General features: G+C 44.6%; 1 protein-coding gene across 1 annotated transcript; it reads right to left on the bottom strand.

Moving 5' to 3' along the window:
• Positions 1 to 8,418: 8,418 nt before the first annotated feature.
• On the bottom strand, positions 8,419 to 23,761 carry UBE2R2 (ubiquitin conjugating enzyme E2 R2). Its single transcript, XM_073589809.1, has 5 exons — positions 22,611 to 23,761; positions 11,526 to 11,612; positions 11,007 to 11,104; positions 10,719 to 10,853; positions 8,419 to 9,927 (listed from the first exon to the last, which is right to left on the bottom strand). Exons 1-5 carry the CDS (start codon positions 22,785 to 22,787, stop codon positions 9,708 to 9,710), a joined length of 717 nt encoding a protein of 238 aa, XP_073445910.1. The 5' UTR covers positions 22,788 to 23,761; the 3' UTR covers positions 8,419 to 9,707.
• Positions 23,762 to 24,521: the final 760 nt, after the last annotated feature.

The raw sequence follows: 24,521 nt of genomic DNA, 5'->3' as shown, positions 1-24,521 counted from the left end.
CCCTAAGTGTTAGAAAAGCAGAATCCCCCTCAAGTGACCCAATTTTGGAAATTATAACTCTTTGGGAATTTATCTACAGGTGTAGTGACGATTTTGACTCCGAGTGTTTTCCAGAAACAAGCAGCAGTGGATGTTACTGAGTGAAAATTGCAAACTGCAGTTGTAGTGACCAGGGCATTGTAGTGACTAGTACATTATGCCCAGCCTGTGCTTCTGGAGACATGCACCCATAAGTTAGGTAGGTTCTCATCACTACAGAAATGCCAAACATGTGGGCACTAAATGTTGTTTAGGCACACTGGGGCTCAGAAGGGAGGGGGGTATTTGAATTTGGGAGTGGAGAATTTGTGAATTTCTTTTGGCGGGTGAGGAGCCATTTCGCTTTTCGAGAGCTTTTGTGCTAACCAGTAATGTGGAAGACTCCAATATTTCCGCTAACAGATGACAGATCTGAGTGGGGACTTGCTTTTGCTGTGGATTGCGTGGAAGCTTTTATTGGGCCCCTTTTTGCATGTTTGGGATCAGTTATCCAGCTCTCTACGCTGACCACTTACTTTGGGGTTTCCATCTAAATCTCTGAGTGACGTGACTCTGATGAAACCCCTGAGGGATCCATTTACTATAATGAGGCAGCAGTTACTTGGACTCTGCCTGGCCTCTGTTCAGCGGTGTCCTTTTCAGAAGTGCACAAAACTGTGGCCAACGGCACTTTTATGCAATCCTAAAAAGACAGGCACCACCACATCACAGGTCAGAAGGCATCCACAGTGACTCCATCTGCCTCATTATAGGGAATCTTCCACCAGTGGTTCTGTCTGAATCACGCATTTCAGAGATTTACACGGAAACCTCGGTGTAAGCGCTCAGCGCAGGATAAATATGCACCGAGCCTTACTGCAATCCTTGGGAGGCAGAATGAAAAAAATCAACAGCATGTGAAGAATTGGTATTATTTATTTTTTTACGCCATTCCTCATGTGGTATAAGTGATTAGGCGACTTTATTCTTCGGGTCGGAGTGATTACAGCAATACCAGATTTATATGGGGTTTTTATGTTTGGCAGCTGTCACACACTAAAAGATGCCTTTTATTGCAAAAAAAAATAGTTTTTGCATCACCATATTTAGAGAGCTATAATTTTTTCATGTTTCGGTCGACAAGAGTCATGTGAGGTCTTGTTTTTTGCGGGATGAGCTTTTTTGGAGACAGAATGAACAAAAACCAGCAATTCAGGAATTACTGTTATTGTTTTTTCATATCGTTCTGTGTGTGGTAAAATTGATAAGACAGTTTTATTCTTTGGGTCAGTACGATTACAGGGATACCTCATTTATATAGTTTTTTATGTATTGCCGCTTTTACACAGTAAAAGCTATTTTATAGAAAAGATAATTATTTTGCATCGCTTTATTGAGAGCTATAACTTTTTTATTTTTCTGCTGATGGCGCTATATGGCAGCTTTTTTTGTGGGACAAGATGACGTTTTCTAGGCACCATTTTTTTTTTTTTTTTTACATCTTTTTGATTGCCTTTTATTGCACTTTTTGTTCGGCGGTATGATGATAAAGCATTTTGTTTTGCCTTTTTTTTTTACAGTGTTCACTGAAGACTGGTAGTTTTATAGAGCGGGTCGTTACCAAATATGTGTACTTTTGTTTTTTTTTATTTACATAAATGTATTCATTGGAAAAATATTTTTTTTCTTTATTTAGGAATTTTGAAAAAAATATTTTTACACATTCTAATATTTTTTTTTACTTACATTGTCCCAGCCCAGTATGGGACATCACTATATAATGTCAGATCACTGATCTGACACTTTGCACAGCAGAGTTTGATTAGGATCTGACAGGCAGGGAAGGAGGCATGCCGGCATCTGTTCCCTGCAGGGCGCTCACAAGCCACCTTCCCTGCAGGACCCCGTGGCCATCTTGGTGCCAGGGTTCTCTATGGAGACCATCAAACCAATGCGTATAAATGAATGACCATATATTTGTATTATACTTGTCTATATTTATACCTAGCATCATGATATGTAATATGATTGGATATGTTCCTCTTTCCATGCTTCGGCAGGCACCTGCTTTGAAGTCCCTGTTTTAATTGGTTTTAACTTGCACTTTTTATATTGTGTGCCAATAAAATCTGTGTTTATTCACTCTACTGTATTATGGTGTAGTGTGCATATTTTCAGCAGCGCTTTCTCTCGTTTTCATCAAACCAATGCGATCGCATCGTGTTAGCCTGATGGAAGCGCGCAGGGAGCCCCCTCCCTGCACGATGCTTCTCTATGCGGCTATTGACAGTGGCATCAGAGGGGTTAAACGCTCGCGATCGATGTTAGCACATACAGCTGACACCCGCACCCGATCGCCTTGATGCTCAGCGTCAGGCCGCGTGATCGTGCCGCCGTACTAGTACTGCTGTTTGCAGGAACGCACCTCCCTCAGAGCAGTACTAATACGGCGCATGTCGGGAAGGGGTTAAAGAGCAGTATCGGATTATGTCTTTTTGATACCAGTTTATCGTTGGCTCGAGTAGAAAGGCCAGTAAACGAACGCTTGTTCTGGCCCAAGTGAGCCGTTGGCCTTTGTGAACACTTTCAGAACCACCTGTTGGCATGACATATATGGTGGATTGCAAAAATATTCACCCCCCTTGGTTTTTTACTTTTGTTATATCATAACCCGTGTTTAAATATTTTTGCAATCAGATTTGTGTGTGATCCATCAGCGCTAAATAGGGAGTTGATGAAGTGAGAAATATATAGGCATAAATTACATTTATGGGTACAAATAGCTAAAAATTGGCATGTGCATATATATTCACCTCTTTTGCTATGAAGCCCCTCAAAGTTTTTGGTGCAAGAATGTCCCCCTGAGTGCAATCTAAGTGTCACATGTCTCTCAGTGTATACACTTTACCTTTTCTGAAAGGCCATAGAGGCAGCAACACCATTAAGCAAGAGGCAGCACTAACCAAACACCACCCCGAAGACCAAGGAGATCTCCAAACACCACCACAAAGACCAAGGAGATCTCCAAACACCACCACGAAGACCAAGGAGATCTCCAAACACCACCACAAAGACCAAGGAGATCTCCAAACACCACCACAAAGACCAAGGAGATCTCCAAACACCACCACGAAGACCAAGGAGATCTCCAAACAAGTCAGGGTTGGGTTATCAACCCCTTCACCCCCGAGGGGGGTTTGCACGTTCATGACCGGGCCAGTTTTTACAATTCTGACCACTGTCCCTTTATGAGGTAATAACTCTGGAACGCTTCCATGGATCTTGGCAATTCAGAGACTATTTTCTCGTGACATATTGTACTTCACGTTAGTGGTAAAATTTCTTTCCTATGACTTGCGTTTATTTGTGTAAAAAAAAATGGAAATTTGGCAAAAATTTTGCAATTTTCAAACTGAATTTTTATGCCCTTAAAACAGAGTTATGTCACACAAAATAGTTAATAAATAACATTTCCCACTTGTCTGCGTTACATCAGCACAATTTTGGAGCCAATTTATTTTTTATGTTAGGAAGTTATAAGGGTTAAAAGATGATCAGCGATTTCTCATTTCTATAACAAAATTTACACCACCACTTTTTTTTTTTTTTAGGGACCACCTCAGATTTTAAGTCACTTTGAGGGGTCTATATGATAGAAAATACGCAAAAGTGACACCATTCTAAAAACTGCTCCCCTCAAGGTGCTCAAAACCACATTCAAGAAGTTTTTTTAACCCTTCAAGTGCTTCACAGGAATTTTTGTAATGTTTAAAAAAAAAAAAAAAAAAAAAAATATGAACATAACTTTTTTTTCAGAAAAAACTACTTCAGATCTAATTTGCTTTATTTTACCAAGGGTAACAGGAGAAATTGGACGACAAACATTATTGTACAATTTGTCCTGAGTGCGCAGATACCCCATATATGCAGATACACCACGGTTTGGGCGCATGGCAGAGCTCAGAAGGGAAGGCGCGCCATTTGACTTTTCAATGCAAAATTGGCTGGAATTGAGATTGGACCCCATGTCGCATTTGGAGAGCACCTGATGTGCCTAAACAGTGGAAACTCCCCCATAAGTGACCCCATTTTGGAAAGTAGACCCCCCAAGGAACTTATCTGGATGTGTGCTGAGCACTTGGAACCACCAAGGGCTTCACAGAAGTTCATAATGTAGAGCCGTCAAAATAAAAAATCATTTTTTTTCACAAAAATTATGTCGCGTTTGGAGAGCCCCTGATGTGTCTAAATAGTGGAAAAGTGGAACCACCCCCCCAATTCTCACGCCAACCCTAACACCCAAACCCTAATGAGGGTTTGGATTGGGGCTAAAGTTATGGTTGGGATTAGTCGTTAAAGGGGTGTTTGATTTACTACTTATGGCGGGTTTTTATGTTTGGCAGCTGTCACATGCTGAAAGACGCTTTTTTTGTTTATGCATCACCACATTTTGAGAGCTATAATTTTTCCATATTTTGGCCCACCGAGTCATGTGAGGTCTTATGTTTTGTGGGACGAGTTGACGTTTTTATTGGTACCATTTTCAGGCACATGACATTTTTTTGAACACTTTTTATTCTGATCTTTGGGAGGCAGAATGAACAAAAAACAGCAATTCATGAATTTCTTTTGGGGGGGGGGGGGGGGGTGCCTTTACACAGTTTTGCATGGGGTAAATTTGATAAAGCGGTTTTATTCTTCAGGCCAGTGCAATTACAGTGATAACTCATTTATATAATTTTTTATGTTTCAGTGCTTTTATACAATAAAAACTATTTTATATAAAAAAAATAATTATTTTTGCATCGCTTTATTCTGAGAGATAACTATTTTTCCACTGATGGAGCTATATGGCGGCTTGTTTTTTGCGAGACGATGTTTTCAGCGGTACCATGTTTATTTATGTCTGTCTTTTAGATCGCGTTATTGCATTTTTTGTTCGGTGGTATGATGAGAAAGCATCGTTTTTAGCCTTTTTTTAATGGTGTTCAATAAAGGCACGGTGGCTCAGGGGTTAGCCAAGGACAACATCTGCAAGGAGTTTGTATGTTCTCCCCGTATTTGCGTGGGTTTCCTCCGGGTTCTCCGGTTTCCTCCCACACTCCAAAGACATACTGATAGGAAATTTAGATTGTGAGCCCCATCGGGGACAGTGTGTATAATGTGTGCAAACTGTAAAGCGCTGCGGAATGTTAGCACTATATAAAAATAAAGATTATTATTAAGGGGTTAACTAGTAGGACAATTTTATAGGTCGGGTCGTTACGGACGCGGCGATACTAAATGTGTGTACTTTTGTTTAGATTTTTTAAAATATTTATTGCTGGAATATGGATTTTTTTTATTATGATGTTTTTACAGTTTACTTTTTTTTTATTATTTAATTCTTTGTTTTACACCCTGTCCCACACTCATTTTGTGCAGGCTGATCGCTTACATGGCATGTAGATCTGCATGTTATAGAAGCTGTCAGCACTGCACGGAGTTGCACACTGACTGAGACTTCCTGACATGCACTGCGCATGACAGGAAGTCTCTCAGGCCTGGAGACCCAGATGTCATCATGACGACTCCGGGTCTCCATAGCAGCATTCGGGACCCTGCGTCATGCCGCAGTGTCTGTCTCCGATCCAAAGGCAGAGGGGCTGGCACAGCTGACAGCAGCATTCCGAGAGCAGGCAGAGGGGGGGCACCATGTTTGATCGCAGTGTGCCGGGACCGGTCCGTGACCGCTCCTGGCACTTAGCTGACACCCAGCCGCGATTCCCCCTGTGAGCGCGGCTGATCGCGTATGACGTACTATCCCAGCCATGGGCATTAAGGCCCAGGGCACATGGACGGGATAGTACTTTGTCAGAAATGGGTTAAAAAATAAAATAAAAATCCCAATCTTCGATTTCCCATAGCACCATCAAATGGAAATAACATGGTACTACAATAAACCTGCAAAGAGGGCCTTCCACCCAAACTCTCAGCCTGGGCAAGGAGGGCATTGATCAGAAAGGCAGCACAAATCAAAGTACCCAAAGGCTACGTTCACACGTGGCGGTGTTTTCGCGGCAGTTTTAACCGAACGATTTTGCCATGAAAAATAAGCATCCCATGCATTCATTCCTATGGGATTCCGCAATGCTGTGCTAATGCTGCGTTTTTTACAGCGGCAGAATAGCTTCGCGGTAAAAAAAAACGCAGCATGCTCATTAATTTAGCGGCATCGCGGCGATCCCGCACCCATAGGAATGCATTGTTCTGCTTACTTTCCACATGTGGCTGTGCACACCATGCGAAAAGTAAGCAGAACATTTGCGGATGGTACCCACGGTCCAGAGGAGAAGAGACTGTCCTTTGGGCACCATACCCCTGAAAAAAAAAAAAAAAAAAAAAAAAAAAAAAAAATTTAAAATAAAAAATATTGTTATTCTCACCTTCCGACGTCCCGCACAGCCTTCCTGTCTCTCTCCACGCTCCCGGTCCCAGTAATCCTTTGCGAGCTATGACATCCAGTCTTGCGGTCATCGCGAATGACCGCGAGACGTCGCGATCCCGCGAGAACGGATGTCATTGCGGTATTTATCACAAAGGACTACTGGGACCGGGAGCGTGGAAAGAGGCGGGAAGGCTGCGCAGGACGCCAAGATTTTTTTTTTTTTTTTTTTTTTTACATCTTATCTTTTACTATTGATGCCGCATAGGCAGCCTCAATAGTAAAAAGTTGGTCACACTCGTCAAACACCATGTTTGACGAGTGTGATCAACCTGTCAATCAGTTCTTCAAGCAGATCGCTTGGAAAACGCTAGCAATTCTGCAAGCTAATTACGCTTGCAAAATGCCAATTAATCCACGGGAATTTAAAATGCAATTTTCCCGCGGAATGGAATTCTCGCAGTAGTTTCAGCGAGAGTTCCGCTACGTGTGAATGTAGCCTTAAGGAGCTGCAGAGTTCCCAAGCAGAGACTGGAGTATCTGTCCATATGACCACAATAAGCCGAACACTCCATAGAGGTGACCTTTATAGAACTGGGCAGGAAAAAAAGCCTTTACACAAAAAAAATTTCAAAGGCTTGTTTTGAGATTGACATGTGGGGAAACTCTCAAAATGTATGGAGGAAGATGCTGTGGTCAGATGAGACCAAAAATTTTTACTTTTTGGCCACCACAGTAAATGCCACGTCTGACACCAAACCACACAGCTCATCAGTCCAAGAACACCACCCCCACAGTAAGACATGGTGGCGGCTGTATCATGCTATGAGGATGTTTTTCAGCAGCAAGGACAGGAAAAATGGTCAAGGATGAGGGGAAGATGGATGGTGCGAAATACAAGATATTCTTGAGCAAAACCTATTTCAGTCTGTTACTGATTTGAGACTGGGTGGAGGGTTCACCTTCCAACAAGACAATGACCCACAGCATACTGCTAAAGCAACACTCAGGTGGTTTAAGGGGAAACATGTAAATGTTTTGGAGTGGCCTAGTCAAAGCCCACACCTTAATCCAATTGAGACTCTGTGGTCAGATTTGAAGACTGCTGTTCACAAGAAGAAACCATCTAACTTGAATGAGTTGGAGCAATTTTGCCTTGACGAATAGACAAAAATCCCAGTGGCAAGATGTGGAAGGCTCAAGGAGACTTACGTTACTTTTACACTTATCGCTTTTTTTGCGGGCCGTATCGCCACAGTTTTTATGGTTTGCCACAATAACTGCAATTAGGTTTGCGGATCGCTGTTTTCATTTTTCCAATACTACGTAAATAGTATGGGAAAAAGACAGCGTTCCACAAAACCAGAAGTGATGGTGGGACCATGTCTGTACGCCATATCACGGCCGCAAATACAGCCCTCACGGCGGTACGGTGCAATCTTTGCAGGCCGAGTTTGCTGCCCCCTAGAAACCTATTGGGGCTGCAAAATCGACCCGCAAAAACACGGTAAGTGTAAAAGCAGCCTGAGGCCTCATTCACACGTCAGTATTTTTGCATAAGCGTTTGTATACCAAAACCAGGAGTGGAACTTACAGAAAAACCCTATAACTGAAAGACTGACACATGTTCTCTGTTTTGGAGACACTCCTGGTCTTGGCATACAAATACTGACGTGTGAAGAAGGCCTTATTTATAGCAACTTGCAGTACAATTGCCAGAAAGAGGAGGCTCTAGGAAGTACTGACTTTAGAAGGGGGGGGGGTGAAAACGTGTGCATGTAACTCAGTTATTTTGTAATAATTGTTGTTTGCTCCACAATAAAAAGAAAACCAAATGTTCATAGTGGTCAGCATATTCTTTACATGAACTGACCCAAACCCTCAAAGGGAGAGTGAAGTGGCCGGTGTGCAATCACAACTCACAATTATCTGCACTCAGAGTTCTGCAGGATTGAAAAAGAGCATCAGTCTCTTGATCATTTCACATTTTTTTGTATTTCCGCTTTTTAAACTTTATTATTTTGTCCTCTTCTGCTTAACAGTGATAGACACCCACATACAAACATACCACAAGTGCCCCGCAACTGTTGAGATGACATGAGTGCCGGCGATACACGGGAGGGAGGTGGGGAAAGAAAAAATAAAATATATAGGCAAAAAACAAATTCTAAAAAGTCAATAACAAAATAAAAACATTTGCAAAGCCATGACCTCTTGCACACAGACATCTCCTGGGTAGCCTAAAGGATGTAGCAACACGGTGCTGAAAATTGTGCCGCAAACCAAAAATGCATCTTCTGCTCTATACTCTGCTTCTTTTATAGCTTTATATATACAGTATATATATATCTATATATTTTATTTTTCAAACCTTTAATAACATCACAAAAAGCCATCAGCACAAACAGCAGCAGTACTAGTAGTAGTGAGCGCTCTCTGCCGCTGCAGAGACGCCATGTTGGAAATGCAGCCTTATCACAGATTTTTTTTCATGAGGTTGAGACGAGGCATCGTGGGGCGAGGGGTGATGGTCTGGCTGAGGTAAACATAACATGGAACACACATGATCATTGGAGCTAGACCTTGGCGTTACCCTTACGTGAATACTCCAGTCTGTAAGGGAGGAGGGTAAAAAGCTACAAAATATATTAAAAAAAACAAACCTCAAATTAACCCAAAAACAAAACCAGAGGCCCTCTGGACAAGGAAAATTAGCGGAAAAGGGACATTGCTCTGGCTGAAATCATCCACGCAGGTTGAAACGTGAACCAAACAAGTCAAACTGTCAGTTTGTTTCTTTTTTTTGTGGTTTATATTAATTTTTTTTTTTTGCCTTTTCCTTATTTCAAATATCGCTTAAAGGTATATAAACAGGAAAGAGAGAAGTGATTTGTAGGAAATTAAAAAGTAAAGAATTAGCACCGACGCTTGCAGGTCGGCAGGGAGAATGTCAGAAATTCTGTGCGGTGCCGTTTAATTTTTTTTTTTTTTTCCATCCCTTTGTATTCGCCTCGATAGGTCCATAGAAATGGAGAACGAAAAAAAAATCCAAGTGTGCCCCTGTGCTATACGGCAGAAGACTGGTCTCTTTATAGCCTATAGCACGGGCCCAGCAGGACGCTTGCCAGACCGACACTACTCCATTTGTGGCCTGAGTCAGCAAGGGAGGAGGGGCAGCAGGAGAGGCCGAGGAACAAGAGCGCAGGAGGGTCTAAGGGCCAGGCCGTGAGAAAGGAAAGAGAACAAGCACACGTGAGTGAGAGCATCAAGACTCTTCATTTCCAGAATCGTCATCATCATAACAGTCGGCATCCTCCTCCTCCTCATCTTCATCGTCTATGTCGTCATCATACAAGTCGTCGTAAAGCAAGTCTGAACTGTTGTCACTAGAAGGCACTTTGGTTTTAATGCAATATTCTGCCAATGTGGTGGGAACTTTCACGCCGTCTTTCTCTGCTTCTGCTTTAGTCGCTGACACTTGTTTCCTGTGTAGAAGGAGAATAGATGATTGACACAAACGTTTTAAAACTAATAAATCAATTATATTCAACACCCATCTCAAATACTTACAGCCCCCTTATGTACAAGAATATAACTACTATAATACTGCCTCCTATGTACAAGAATATAACTGCTATAATACTGCCCCTATGTACAAGAATATTACTATAATATTGCCCTTATGTACAAGAATTTAACTGCTATAATTCTCTATATTGATAAAAATGTAGAGAGATGGGAAGTCTCTTTAGGCCTCTTTCACACTTCAGTTTTGTAGCATCAGTTCAAATCCGCCAAAAAGTTAGAGAAGCGGATCCGTTCTGAACTGATGCGAACGGATGGCACAGGATCCGTTTTCAGACGGATCCTGAAAATGAGGAAATGTAAAGGAACGAGAGAGAGAGAGAGAGAGAGAGAGAGAGAGAGAGAGAGAGAGAGAGAGAGAGAGAGAGAGAGAGAGAGAGAGAGAGAGAGAGAGAGAGAGAGAGAGAGAGAGAGAGAGACGCCACAGAAAAAAAACGTTGCAAGCTCCGTTTTGAAATCTTTGAGGATGGTGACGGACAGCAACTTTTGGCGGATCCTCACAAAAAACGGATGCAACGGACAGCAATCCGCCATTAATGCAAGTCAATGGGGAAAAAAACGGATCTTCAAAAGAAAATTGAGGATCCGTTTTTTTCAAAACCTGGCGGATTGTGACTGATTGTAAAAAACGGAAGTGTGAAAGAGGCCTTCTACAGACAGCAGCCTCACTGTAAGCAGAGAAATAACTCACCTTATGATTTCTGCATACTCCTTGTCTTTTCCTTTACTGTCCCTCCATTTCCTGAACATTACAGAAGCGTCTACATTGGCTGGGGAGAAAGTGTTTGGTTCATTCAGCAGTGAGATCACACTCAGCAAGATAGTCCTGGAAGGAGACACGATGGGATGATGGTTTGGTATACAGGTGACAGTCGTCATATGCAGACAGTAAAAAGGTGGCCACACAACAGCTGTGTGACCGAGACTCTACTACAATGAAAGCCTACTAATTTTACACGTACTTCACCATCACACTTACCTGACGTTTTGGGTGGGGTTCCACCTCTCTGAAGGCAGTTCTCCACTCTGTGGGTCATCTACAGGTGGGTGAAGGATAGAGATGCAGACATCGCCATTCTAAGAAACAGAATAAAGTCAGTAGAGACCCGTCAGGGATTGATCACATCAGTCAATCCCCTCTTCTAAAAACACACTGGCCACTGCACTCTCCCTTTCTTCAATAACTCCGACATCCAGTGGAAGTCAAGTGTCCTTTAAGTCTGAAGGGAGAGTGAAGTGGTCGATCTGTAAACAAAATCTAAACGTCATCTCTGCCCCCCTCTCCATGATCGATAAACAATGGCTGGATTTTCTGACAACACGCTCCCTTTAACAAACTTAGCTTCTAAATGTAATGAATGTCACTGCTCTGTTGGCTTGTTCTAGTCTCTACGGCAAAGCTAACAGGAAGTAAAAGCCTGTGGGCTGTGCGAAAACGGCAATATTTGCAGATTTCTTTTGACTCTTGCTGTATAACATTCGGTACATGTCTTCTTACCTCGTATATATTGGGATGCCACATCTTTGTTAAGAAACGGAAAGTTGGAGGAGAATACGGATAGTCTATGGGGAATTTTAGGTGAGCCTGCAAAAAGAAGAAACAAAGGTTGATCAGTACATGGAAGCAGTGAGGTGGAATTATTTATAATGTTAGACACGGAGGATCCAGAGAATCCTTTAATTCTCACTGATATGTGCAGTGCCAGGTAATGTCCTAATAGGAATCAGGAACTTGTGTTTGTAAAATAACAGGAGTGCTGTTACTCTGTGCATCACCTCTGAATATCAGAGTTCAAAGAACGGATTGCAGATCATGTAAAGTAAAATTTTGCATACAGGAATAAAAAACAAAACATTTCTGCCATTGTTTCTCTTTTTTGGGTGGGTGTTGTGTAGCCGAGTCACGCATCATTACAAAACCTCCTATATTACAGTGCTGTCAGCTCTTACTCTCCCTTCACACTGACTGCTGTGAGATGACATCTGGAAGTGTTTGCGATGATACATAACAGCTTTGCTATAACTACACAGTGGGAGCGAGACTGAAACTTCTGTAACTAACCCTAGTATTGCAATATTTAGTATATATTACAGTATCCTTCACGGAGTACCAATATTACTGGTTTGGGGAACTTTAGAAAGCCCCCAAGCTCCTATGATAACCCATCAGCACCTACTGCCTCGTAAAGAGTGAATGTCACTTCCATTTCAGTGCCGCTGTCAGATTGACAGAAGCATTTAAAATAGTTAACTAGCAGCAATCAGAGCTAGCTGAGACCGCTGCACATTGTATAACAGTCAGTACCCACCATGTATGGAGCGATTGCAACTCAAAGAGCCCACTCTATTCACACGCATGCGACCCGAGACAATATACATCACAGGTCGTTAAGTGCTTGTGTATAAAATGAAGTCCTATTGTGAATGGGTTATGGTTCCAACTGCGGCACATTTAGGTGTAGGTCTGAACAGGTCTCACATTCTCAGTCGAACCTTCATACACATGTACATTCCGCCCAACTGAGAGTGCATTTGTACAGGAACACATCATCTAATATACTGGCCATATAGTCAATGGCCAATCACAGCAGTAGGACCCCAGCAATACACCAGCAATGTCTGCACCGAGAGACACTTTCCGTGCACAAAATTGATGCAGCGGCTCTCTCTCAATTACATTCAGCATCCAGGTACTGAAAGATCAGAGACACTGACCCATTCATATAAACATGCCCCATGAACGCAGCCGATCTACAACTAAAGGGTTAACCTTGGGGTCATTGAATGGACGAGGTAGAAACAGGCAGATTACTCCAGCGATGGGCTCCTTGCCAGGCTATTTATTGCTTGCAGCTCTGTCCGCACATGGCGACTCAAGACCAACTTTACAAGGCCAGAGCCAAGGCCACCCGGGCACATCATCATCGAGTGGTCAGAGGCACGGGCTGACGGTGCTATAGGTCTAAAACACTTAAAACACACAAAAAGCGATTATCTGAATAAAGGGATTCCGCACAGGCCTTCGCTGGCTGTGTACTGCTGCACTGGTAATAAGCCAAGTCACCCTTGTTACTAAGTTGTTGCTGCCTCATTCAAGAGAACGCCAGTGATGTGTCACTTACTGGACTGCTTGGGGCAATTTGGATAATATCAGTTTTCTCTGCTGCAGATCCATCAGATCCCGGAATGATGAGCTCTGTATATCCCCGCCTACACCAGGTGGACTGTGTACAGAAACTTCACATGGTGCACTCCAAAAGCAACAAATATGAATATCTCTAATGGGGAGACAGCGCACGATGGAAGAGAACGGCAGAATTGGGGAAACTCTTTAAACGTATATTCATTAAATCACAATCTAGATTCCCTATCAGTATGTCTTTGGAGTGTGGGAGGAAACCGGAGAACCCGGGGGAAACCCACGCAAACACGGGGAGAACATACAATCTCCTTGCAGACGTCGTCTTTGGTGGAATTTGAACCCAGTGCTGCAAAGCAACAGTGCTAACCACTGAGCCACCGTGCTGCCCTCATGCATAATTCAGCCCTTGTGACTGGTCTCTGTTCAACGGGTATAAATGGAGACAGGCTCAGACTCCCAAAATATAATAACTTAGGTACAGTAACTCAATATAGGATGTGCTGTCAATTTTTTCATAATTTGGGAAAATTATGAACTGTTCTTTAAATGTCTGTTCCTGATCCAAGTACTGCGGCTTTTATTATCCTCTGTCTCTCTCACCCCTGTGTCTGACCGTGTACAGAACATACCACAGCTCCTGGGCAGGGGAGGCAGCAAAAGACAATACTGACATTACAGCAGGAGATCGCAGAGGATACATTTTGTGAGGTAAAATATTGCTTAAAAACGGTCAGTGAAATATTTTACCTCACAAAATGTATCCTCTGTGATCTCCTGCTGTAATGTCAGTATTGTCTTTTGCTTCCTCCCCTGCCCAGGAGATGTGGTATGCTCCGTACACGGTCACACACAGACAATTTTTAAAATGAACTTTCGTTCATGAGAAAACCCCTTTAATGTGGCCGGCTTCCTCTGCCTGTAGACACGTCGCGCATGTGCTGCTGGGATCAGCCGAATGATTTACTGTGCGGAACTCAGGCAGGCGCAGTAAGTCAGACAGCCGCCATCACATTAAAACTGCGCATGTGCTCCTCCTGTACAAAGATGGTGGCGGTCAGTGAATAAATCACAGAGTGTGTGTCTGTGTTGTGCTCTGCGTATACAGTGAGTGTGGCTGGTACCACCAGCAGTTTCCATATTAGGACACCTGTCACTTCTGTGTCCTAATATGGCGGTCAGTGAACTTCCGCCGCTTGGAATTCTGGGATCCGGACACATCTGGACATAACAGGATATGAAGACATTACAAGGCAAGTATATATTAAGATATAATCCCCTCAGAAAGAACCTATTGAGTGCAAAAAGAGATACACAACGTTGCCATAAATATATACACATTATGCGTTAGCATAGTTAATATGCAATTCCAACAGTATTTAGCATTAGACTTTAATTACCTGTAGTCACGGTGCATGCAAGAGTGGGGGTATTGAGCAGCCTCGACGCACGTTTCACCACCTAAAAACGCGCGTCGAGGCTGCTCAATACCCCCACTCTTGCATGCACCATGACTACAGGTAATATACAAGTCTATTACTAAATACTGTTGGAATTGCATATTAATACAAACACTGTGCATATTTACCGTACATTTATGGCGATGTGTCCGCTTATTGGCTGTAGAGACAATTAGCATGTATTAATTCTTACTACTCTTTGTAGTGTGTATGTGGCCTATTGATTTAACACACAATACAGATATTCTCTTGGATAATTATGTATAGTCCTACTACTATATGTGCTAGCCATTCACTGGATCTAGGATTATTCACATACTCAGGGCAAGACGCCTATTGAATAGTCTTAGAATTAGATTTATTTGCTACTGTTGTTCTATTACCATTTACATGGTTGCCTTTTTTATTTATACCACTGTATGTATTATGTGTAAATACATTTTTTGGTTTTTAAATCTATGTTTGCAACCCAGTATCTTTTTGGACTCAGTTTTTTTTTTTAAGTTGAGATGAATCTGTGCTGCACTTTATGTACATGATCAGTAGTGACCAGTGCTGTGGGGTCATAGATGAGATGAATCTGTGCTGCACTTTATGTACATGCTCAGTAGTGACCAGTGCTGTGGGGTCATAGATGAGATGAATCTGTGCTGCACTTTATGTACATGCTCAGTAGTGACGAGCGCTGTGGAGTCTGAGTGGAGATGAATCTGTGCTGCACTTTATGTACATGCTCAGTAGTGACCAGTGCTGTGGGGTCATAGGTGAGATGAATCTGTGCTGCACTTTATGTACATGCTCAGTAGTGACCAGTGCTGTGGGGTCAGAGTGGAGATGAATCTGTGCTGCACGTTATGCACATGCTCAGTAGTGACCAGTGCTGTGGGGTCATAGATGAGATGAATCTGTGCTGCACTTTATGTACATGCTCAGTAGTGACCAGTGCTGTGGGGTCATAGATGAGATGAATCTGTGCTGCACTTTATGTACATGCTCAGTAGTGACCAGTGCTGTGGGGTCGGAGTGGAGATGAATCTGTGCTGCACTTTATGCACATGCTCAGTAGTGACCAGTGCTGTGGGGTCGGAGTGGAGATGAATCTGTGCTGCACGTTATGCACATGCTCAGTAGTGACCAGCGCTGTGGAGATGAATCTGAGCTGCATGTTATGCACATGCTCAGTAGTGACCAGCGCTGTGGGGTCGGAAGTCAGAGTCAGAGGTTTAGCTTACAGACTCCACAGTCCTGGTGAGGACATCAGCAGATCGAGCTTGGTATGCAGAGATCTAGTACACAACGCATTTTCAGCCCCGAGAGTTGTCCTCAGTGAAATCTGTGTTTTGCTCTCACATACATGGAGTATACAATGCAGTAACATGATCTGTTACATACTGTAAATACTGTGTGTGAAATTAAACTATTTACCCCAAAATTAAAGCAGTCTTAGATCCACATACATAAAATGATAAATAATTCATAAGTTCATACAAAATAAATGTTCACCCTATTTTTTTTTTTTTTTTTTAGTTCTGTACTATATATTTTAGGAGTCAGTCCATTGTATCCTGACTCCACAGCCCCGGTCTTTATACACATCAGATGGTTGTGGAAACGGTTGGGTTCAGCTAGGAGTAGTTGCTTGTATGACGGAGCTTGGGGACAGCCTGCTGTTGACTATTGCGGCTGGAGCTGGACACAGTGTTAGGCCTCGTTCACACATCAGTGAGAAAAAGTGAAGAGGAGTTTGATCAGTGCCATCAAGTTTCTCCACCTTCTCCTTATTACAGTGGCAGGAAAGTGGATGACATGCGGGAAAACCTGTACAAAATAAGTTTTCCCAAGCGATTTATCAAAACAGTCGAAAAAAAACAAAAAAAAAAAAAAAAAAAAAAAAAAAAAAAAAAAAAAAAAAAAAAACAAACAAACACACACAAACCAACCCTGATTGTCCATAGCGACCAATCATACCACTGCTTTTACTTTTTAATATGTACTGGGAAAATGAAAGCTGCCCTGTGATTGGTTGCCACAGACAACAAGGCTTGTGCTGGTAAATAAGGCCTAATTTACCAGGAACTGAAACGAGCTGCCCCTCCTATAATCAGCATTCCCGGGGAGCGAAACTTGCCGAAAGAGGATTTAGTGACCCACCCGCCTCATCACAACGTCACTCTAAGTAATCTCTCAATTTTTTTTTTTTTTTTTAAAGACAAAAACCTTCAACTATGCACCAGTGAGAACTATTTGGGTAACACCTTCTTAAAAGGGCTTGTCCATTACCCGGACAACCTGTTCTCCGAAATGTTGAGGCACAGGGGCGCGCTGGGGTCCCATCGGACTCTAATAGTGGACAGCCCCTGTAAATACCCAAATCTCTTCCACCCAGAGTAAAAACTGAGGAAACCTTTATACTTGTCTCCTACGTGTGTTACCGTCAGGGGGCCGCTAACTGGCTCCAGCCTTTAGGCTGAGTTCACACGTGGCGTTTTTTTCGCGTTTCCGCAGCGGTTTTAACCGCGCGATTTTGCCGCGAAAAACAAGCATCCCATGCATTCCTATGGGATTCCGCAATGCTGTGCTAATGCTGCGGTTTTTACCGCGGCGGAATCGCTTCGCGGTAAAAACCGCAGCATGCTCATTAATTTGCGGAATCGCGGCGATCCCGCACCCATAGGAATGCATTGTTCTGCTTACTTCCCGCATGTGGCTGTGCACACCATGCGGAAAGTAAGCAGAACATTTGCGGATGGTACCCACGGTCCGGAGGAGAGGAGACTGTCCTCCGGGCACCATATCCCTGTAAAAAATAGAATTTAAAAATAAAAAATATTGTTATTCTCACCTTCCGGCGTCCCGCGCAGCCTTCCCGCTTCTCTTCACGCTCTCGTTCCCAGTAGTCCTTTGCGAAAATGCCCGCGATGACGTCCGTTCTCGCGGTAATTCACGCGACGTCATCGCGAATGACCGCGAGACGTCGCGATCCCTCGAGAACTGACGTCATCGCGGGCATTTTAGCAAAGGATTACTGGGAACGGATGCGCGGGACGTCGGAAGGTAAGAATAACACCATTTTTTTTTTTTTACATTTTATCTTTTACTACTGATGCTGCATAGGCGGCCTCAGTAGTAAAAAGTTGGTCACACTTGTCAAACAGTATGTTTGTCGAGTGTGACCAACCTGTCAATCAGTTCTCCAAGCAATGCTACAGATCGCTTGGAGAACTCTAGCATTTTGCAAGCTAATTACACTTGCAAAATGCTAGTTTTTCCGCGGGAAAATCACGGGAATTTAAAATGCGATTTTCCCGCGGACTGGAATTCCGGAATTCTCGCGGTAATTTCCGCGTGTTTGCGTGGGTTTCCTCCCACACTTCAAAGATATACTGATAGGGAATATAGATTGTGAGCCCCAATAAAAGGATATGCAAAGTGCTGTGGAACTAATGGTGAGTAGCAAATATCTAGGTAAAAAAAAAAAAAAAAAAAGAATCTGGCAAAGTTTTCAGATTGGCGTATTACGACATCAAAATATTGCTGCAAAGTTCAGAAACAAATAGATTCCCCCCCCCCCCAATAGATAAGAACTACATAAAGCTGAAGTGTCTCTTAACCAAAAGACACAAGTCCACTTGTTGTGTCAACACGTCTGCCCTCATTTCGGAGAATGAGCGGTCATCAGGTGACACACCAAGAACCACTGCCAGGGTATGTGGAGCAGAAGGTAAACAGGGTGACCAAACAAGCAACACAGATAAGCGGTTATCAGCAGGGCACCAGGGTTACAGTGTCAGCTGTCCTGGAGACGATATTACACAGGGGGTAGCCTAATGACTGAACCTGAGGAGCCACATACCATACATGGACGATGAGTGCAGGGCTATGGCACTGTGGAGAGCTCGGACCTCTGCCACAGAGACCACTCATCTGGTCTCTTATCTACAATTACCCCTCCACAAATCGAGAAGAACACGTCCCTTAAAATAAAGTTTTCTTGGAAAGCTTGATAAGACCCCAAAATCACATTCACGTCACCCAGCTTTCCTCACACAAAGCGGAATATTTACATAGTGTATAAGCGCTGGGTGACATCCTACTCAGACCCAGCGACTGCGTCAATGGCGATCACCACCCGGCTTTCTGTATATGTGGGATGTAGTGCACTTGTGCCATCAGAAGCAATGGCCAGGATCAGAGACCTCCCATCCGGGCCATTTCACATGCTTTGGTCAGTATCAACCACACAGAATTAGTTGTCACAACTTCTAGAAGAAAAAGTCTCCAACCTTCCCTGGACATCTGAATGGGAGGGGAGGGGCTTTTTTTTCCCTTCTTATCTGGGGCCTTTAATAGACAGCACTACATACTCCTGCATGTTGAGATGTGTGGGATCAGAGATTTACAGAAAACCGGCCATTCCAGATAGACACGCAAGTCTAGCGTCATAACACATTGCCTGTCGCTGACTCACACGTCAAATCGCTGTTTAATAGACGCCATCAGCTCTGCTATATCACACAGCCAGTAAACATGGATGCCAGAGCTGGGGGGGGCCCACAGGTAGTAGGTACATAATATTCCTTCTGTCTGACCCCTTTTATTCACAGAACGTAATGCATAGCTAACATCACATTTTAACCAGAAGAGACCCCTCTCACTCCACAATGGTCAGTCGCCCACAGTGCCTTGTTAGTTGGGGGGAGGGGTGGCTTGGGGGTCCTCTTTCTAGAGGTTGTGCATGAACCTAGGGAAATTGTGGAAGTCTTAAGATGACCTGAACTTTTTAAATTCATATAAACTGTTTTCCCAGTACAGCCAGAAGTGTAAAGAACGGTGGCTTTTATTCTGAGCCATGACTATGATAAAGAGGGCCTAAATTTGAACTTTATCATTACCTCTGAAAAGAAAAAAGTGAAGTTTAGTAAGAGGTAGTCAAGATTTACATCATTGTAAATATGGTCCTTAATGAAGTCCTCCATACTTTTCACTGCAGGCCGTTTTCACAGAAGAAAAGAAAAGAAAAAAAAAAAAAAGGTAGTTTCCCTCTAATCTTCTAGAATGGTTTCAGTACAGAAGCTGGTTTAAAAAGGAAAAGCAAGTCTCACCTCTTAGTGACAGCGCTGGCAGCTCAGATAGGAGCCTTGTCACACAGCCACACTGCAGATTAAGATTACAGACTGAGGCCGGTATCTGGGCACAGCCGGCCCTGTACAAGGACTGTGGTGGATGGTAACCGATACCACACTATGGCGGAGGCCAGCCTGCAGAGTCACACACCACTGATACATTCCCCATCCTAGTGCCTGCTGGGATAGGCCGTCTCTTCGTTATCAGTGCAGGGATCCAGCCTGAAAATGAAGGCGCTGCGTCACCAGATTAGAGCTGCTCCCCCATTTGAAAGTTTTTTTGTTTTTTTCCCCCTACTCAGCAGTAGATCCCTATTCACATGAACAGGTCCACGCTGTGGTCCCCTGCGCCGGCAGGATGCCCGGGAAGTGCTGTGCAGAGGAGAGAAAATGAATGGGCATTAGTGGGGTCCCAGATATTGCTACCCTACATAGAGCAAATCCCATACACTTTATAAAATGGGAATGACCCTTTAAAGAGGTGATTTGCGAAATCCCGTGAAAATGATGTTTACCCAGACAAGTGAGATTTCGTGCAGCTGACACAGAGGGGCCAAATAATTTCCCCATTTACTTCCACTTTCCCCAGAACAATCAGCTAATTGTAAAGTGGAAAGGGGGGGGGGTCTATATGGGTGCAGTGATGCCCCCTATGATGGCATAATTGGAATATACATAGTACAGACCAGACTGCTTTGCACACAGCACCCACAGCTTTCACTGGAGGGTTGTATTTCTTGGTAGAGCCGTGCAGACGGGGCGATGATCTGAGGAGCCCCATACATCAGGAGGAGCGAGCCCCAGGACATAACATCTGCTGCGTGCAGGACTCTGAAGCCTGTTCCTACATGCACAGCATGTTCTCCCTACAGCACGGCGCGCACCACCTCGGTCCTCACCATATTACACGGGGTCTGGATGTACAAAGTACAGGTCAGGGGGGAATGAAGCATGAGGATAGATAGATCTATCTAGTATGGAGATTTTCATTCTGGTTTCATCAAGAACAAATACACTTGCTCTTTTCAAGAACTTTAACATTACATCATATCCTGGGCTTCTCATCAGCCCTCACAAGCCAGACTTGTCTACGGCTGTTCAGAAACAATAGATCTAATAAACTGTAACCTGATGAAGGATTAATACTATAACACCACCTTACTTTACACTGCAGCATGGGAGTTTATTTTAAATCAGGTTAGGAGCCCCACGGTTAGCTCATGGAATACTGACCTCAAATTACATCCACCTGATCGGCTCGCTCATGCTGCAGTATAACACGGCCGAGTCCTATATGTTGTTTTGTCAGAGAGCACTTGGCGCAATGCTGATCTGCAATTATTTTCTCATGCCAAATCGCAACATGATGCGATTGCATCTGATGATCAGAGCGCACTCACACATTCAAGTCTATGGCTGTGAGTGAAACAATGGACTGCACTCTGATGCTATCCGAGTGCAGTCTGAATGACTCGCATAGAGACAATGGAGAGATCAAGTTCTCCGTCTTCGTTGCACCTGTGCTGGGATTCTCTCGGGCCCGTGTGAGCGAGCTCTCAAAGTGATGCCATGTGTATAGCCAATAAGATTACAACAGATAACCAGTAGTTGGGCAAAACTAAGAAGTGTCTCCAGCACAATAGCCACCGCACATCCATAGAGCAGCCTGAGCATTTCTATCATGGAGTAGTGAATTGTACAGACATGACACAACAACCTCAATTACCCCAACAGCATTGCCTCCTGCCAACCAAAAGCATTGATGTCTATTTCTGATCTAGTGCTGCCAGCACTTTTTGGGTTGTTTTCTACAAGAGGATGATTGGATTGAGCCCACTGCCTCCTAGAGGCTACAGAGGGAATCTGCAGCTGTTGTGGAACCACAAGTCCCAGCATACTGTTGGTCACCGGTGGTAATGCACTGATTTACAAAAACACGATTTGTTGAGGGTTGGCGGAACAGGTGACAAATCTACCATACAGTAAAATAGAAATGCATTATTGCTATGTCATGGCTACCTGAAGTCAGCAGGGACAACAACTTCCATCATGCCTTGGCAGACTGTGCCCGTCAGGGAATGCTGGGAGTTGTAGTAGTACAACAGCTGTAGACTGATGATCCCTTAGGGCTTAGACTATATCTGACCGTCGGACACTGGGGATTTTGCACAGAATATTACAAACTGCGATGAACAGACAGAAAAGTTGATTTGCCACATTGGACATTTGCACAGTTATTGGGGGATTTCTTTACAGCCTTGGCGGCATGTGGTGGACCCCAACCTTTCCTGTGCCACGGCATGCAGCCGTGCGTCCTGCCTACGTATCAGTACAGGACATCTGAGTCTTGGCTACGACACAGACGTCCAGTACTGATTGCAGTAGGCCGGGGCTACACGTTCTGTGCTGCGGCCCCATTCACCTGCATTACGCTACGGTGTCGCATCTTCGGCCAGGTGACCTCTGCCCCGTCCTTATGGGTACACGGACTCCACCTGGCTAAGGCCTGTTTCACACTTCCGTTTTTGTGTCCGCCAAACGGATCCGTTTCCGTTTTTTGACGGAAACGGATGCAAATGGATCCATTTTTAAAAAAACGGATCCGTTTTTTGACGGATCCGCGGTAACCGCTATTGGACAAAAAACGGATCCTGCAAAAAAATGGCGGATCCGTTTTTTAACGGAAACCAACGGATTTTGACAGATTTGAAAAAACGGAAGTGTGAAACAGGCCTAAGGCAAGAATTTCCCCAAAGGTTTTGAATGCAAGCAAATGGCCAGAATTGTACATTACAGCAATAACATTATTCCCAGTCTCACACAGACACATGGTACACGGAGCAGCACCGGGCCACACTCACCTTAAAGTACCCCCCTTCATAGAGGGTATTGGGAGGCCCAAAGATGGCCACCTCCCAGTTGTACAGGTCGCTTTCGTCCACCAGGGTGATGCGGAAACCTTCCACCGGCTCTTCCTGCAGCGACTTCAGCTCCAGCATCAGCGCCTTCTGCGAGCTCGTCATCTGCTGCTGCGCCATGGCGGAGAGAACGGGCAGATCACCGAGTAGTCCTGCGCAACGTAGCGGCCCCCTCGCACTCAGCGAGCGTCAGCTTTGGAGACAAACGTCCTGAAGGAGGAGGCACGAGATGGCGTTACCGTGTCCGCAGCGACACTCCGAAAGTGGGAGGATATCCGCTTTGTGAGCACAGTCCGGAACGAACGTCCGCTCCTGGGCCCACTCTGATAGAAGTCCTTTATCTGCAATGAGTGTCAGCTCCTGGGTCCACACTTGTGTGGAGGGAGGGGTGTATAGAGTCACAGCACCCCTTTGTCTCCGGTGAGTGTCAGCTCTTGGGCACAGCCTTGTGTGGGGAAGGGTTATAGGGCCCCTTTGTCTCCGGTGAGTGCCAGCTCTTGGGCACAGCCTGGTGTGGGAGGTGTTAGAGGGCCCCTTTGTCTATGCTGAGTGTCAGCTCTTGAGCCCAGACTTGTGTGGGGAAGGGTTATAGGGCCCCTTTGTCTCCAGTGAGTGCCAGCTCTTGGGCACAGCCTCGTGTGGGGGAGGGGTTAGATGGCCCCTTTGTCTCTACCAAGTGTCAGTTCTTAGGCCCAGCCTTGTGTGGGGGAGGGGAGTATAGAGTCACAGCGCCCCTTTGTCTCCAGCGAGTGTCAGCTCTTGGGCCCAGCAGCCACGGTCTTCCCCCCTCCGGGGCTCTCAGGCTGCACTCAGGGGCCCCCTCGTCTCCTAGGTCTCACTCTGCCGCTGTGGGGCCCCTGGGCGGCTTCTCTCTGTGTGTTTAGGAAAAAGAGGCCTTACTGTAATCCCCGGCCTGGAGTGTGCGGCCGCCCGGCTCTAGCTGCAGTACGGGCAGACGGGCCCTCAGCGCTGAGCCCCTTCCTCCTGCGGGTGTGCGCGGCGGGGTACACCGTCCGGGGGTCCCTCACTCTCCGGTCTCCCGGCTGTACAGCTCAGCGAGGCGCTGCTAGTTCCTTTTGTGACGTCACGGGGTGTGGTGACGTCACGGTCCCGCCCAGAAGGGAAGGAGAATGGGCGGCACAGGAAGGGGGCGGGGCCAGAGCCGGCGCTCGGTCCTGATGACACACAGTGACGGGCCTGTGTCAGGGCTGTGACGTCACCCAGGACCGTGTGTCCTGTGCCGCACCTGGCCTGGAGATCTCAAAACTATGTGCCCCTACACTACAACCCACCCCAGACCTCACCTACAATAGTTCTGCAGATGTGCAGAAAAAAACGCAGCTGAATTACAGGAACATTTTGGCAAGTGAGAACATGGCTTAAAGAGTAACTGTCGTGTTCATTTTTATTCCATACATCAATAGTGGTCTTTCACTCTCAATTCACGGGTATTTATAACATTGCTGAGATAGGAGATGACAGTTGGTGCTCACAAAGTTCTATGGAGGGGGAGGAGCTAGAGGCCAACAGACAGTCTACTCGAAGTTCCCTTGATGTGACAGTTGGTGCTGATAGAGTTCTATGGAGAAGTGTAACTGTCATCTCAGGAGAACTTGCAGCAGAACGCCTGTCGGCCCCAGCTCCTCCCTCCATAGAACATTATGAGCACCAACTGTCATCTATCTCAGTAATACATCTATATTCACAGAAGACTCCTAAATTGAGAGCTTTGAGGATGAAAGATCAGAAGGAGAAAAGCGTCTTCATTTCACATGTACTATAGACAAGTGGAGAAAAAAAGTATTTAAATGAGAAAATCCGTTATTTCGGAATGCGATGTTCTGATGGAGAAAA

The sequence above is a fragment of the Dendrobates tinctorius genome, unplaced genomic scaffold (assembly GCF_039654945.1).
Source record: "Dendrobates tinctorius isolate UK_male_01 unplaced genomic scaffold, ASM3965494v1 ptg000113l, whole genome shotgun sequence".
NCBI lineage: Eukaryota > Metazoa > Chordata > Amphibia > Anura > Dendrobatidae > Dendrobates > Dendrobates tinctorius.
Note: the sequence above shows the minus strand (reverse complement) of the source record. Positions and strands in the feature narration are given on the sequence as shown.

What these genes read in the sequence shown, in the direction of transcription:
- UBE2R2 (XM_073589809.1), bottom strand. Translation starts at nt 22,787, where the DNA reads ATGGCGCAGCAGCAGATGACGAGCTCGCAGAAGGCGCTGATGCTGGAG. An exon ending in ATGAAGGGGGGTACTTTAAG is followed by an intron (nt 11,613 to 22,610) that starts GTGAGTGTGGCC and finishes TTCTTTTTGCAG; the next exon opens with GCTCACCTAAAATTCCCCAT. An exon ending in AACCCCACCCAAAACGTCAG is followed by an intron (nt 10,854 to 11,006) that starts GTAAGTGTGATG and finishes GTCTCCTTCCAG; the next exon opens with GACTATCTTGCTGAGTGTGA.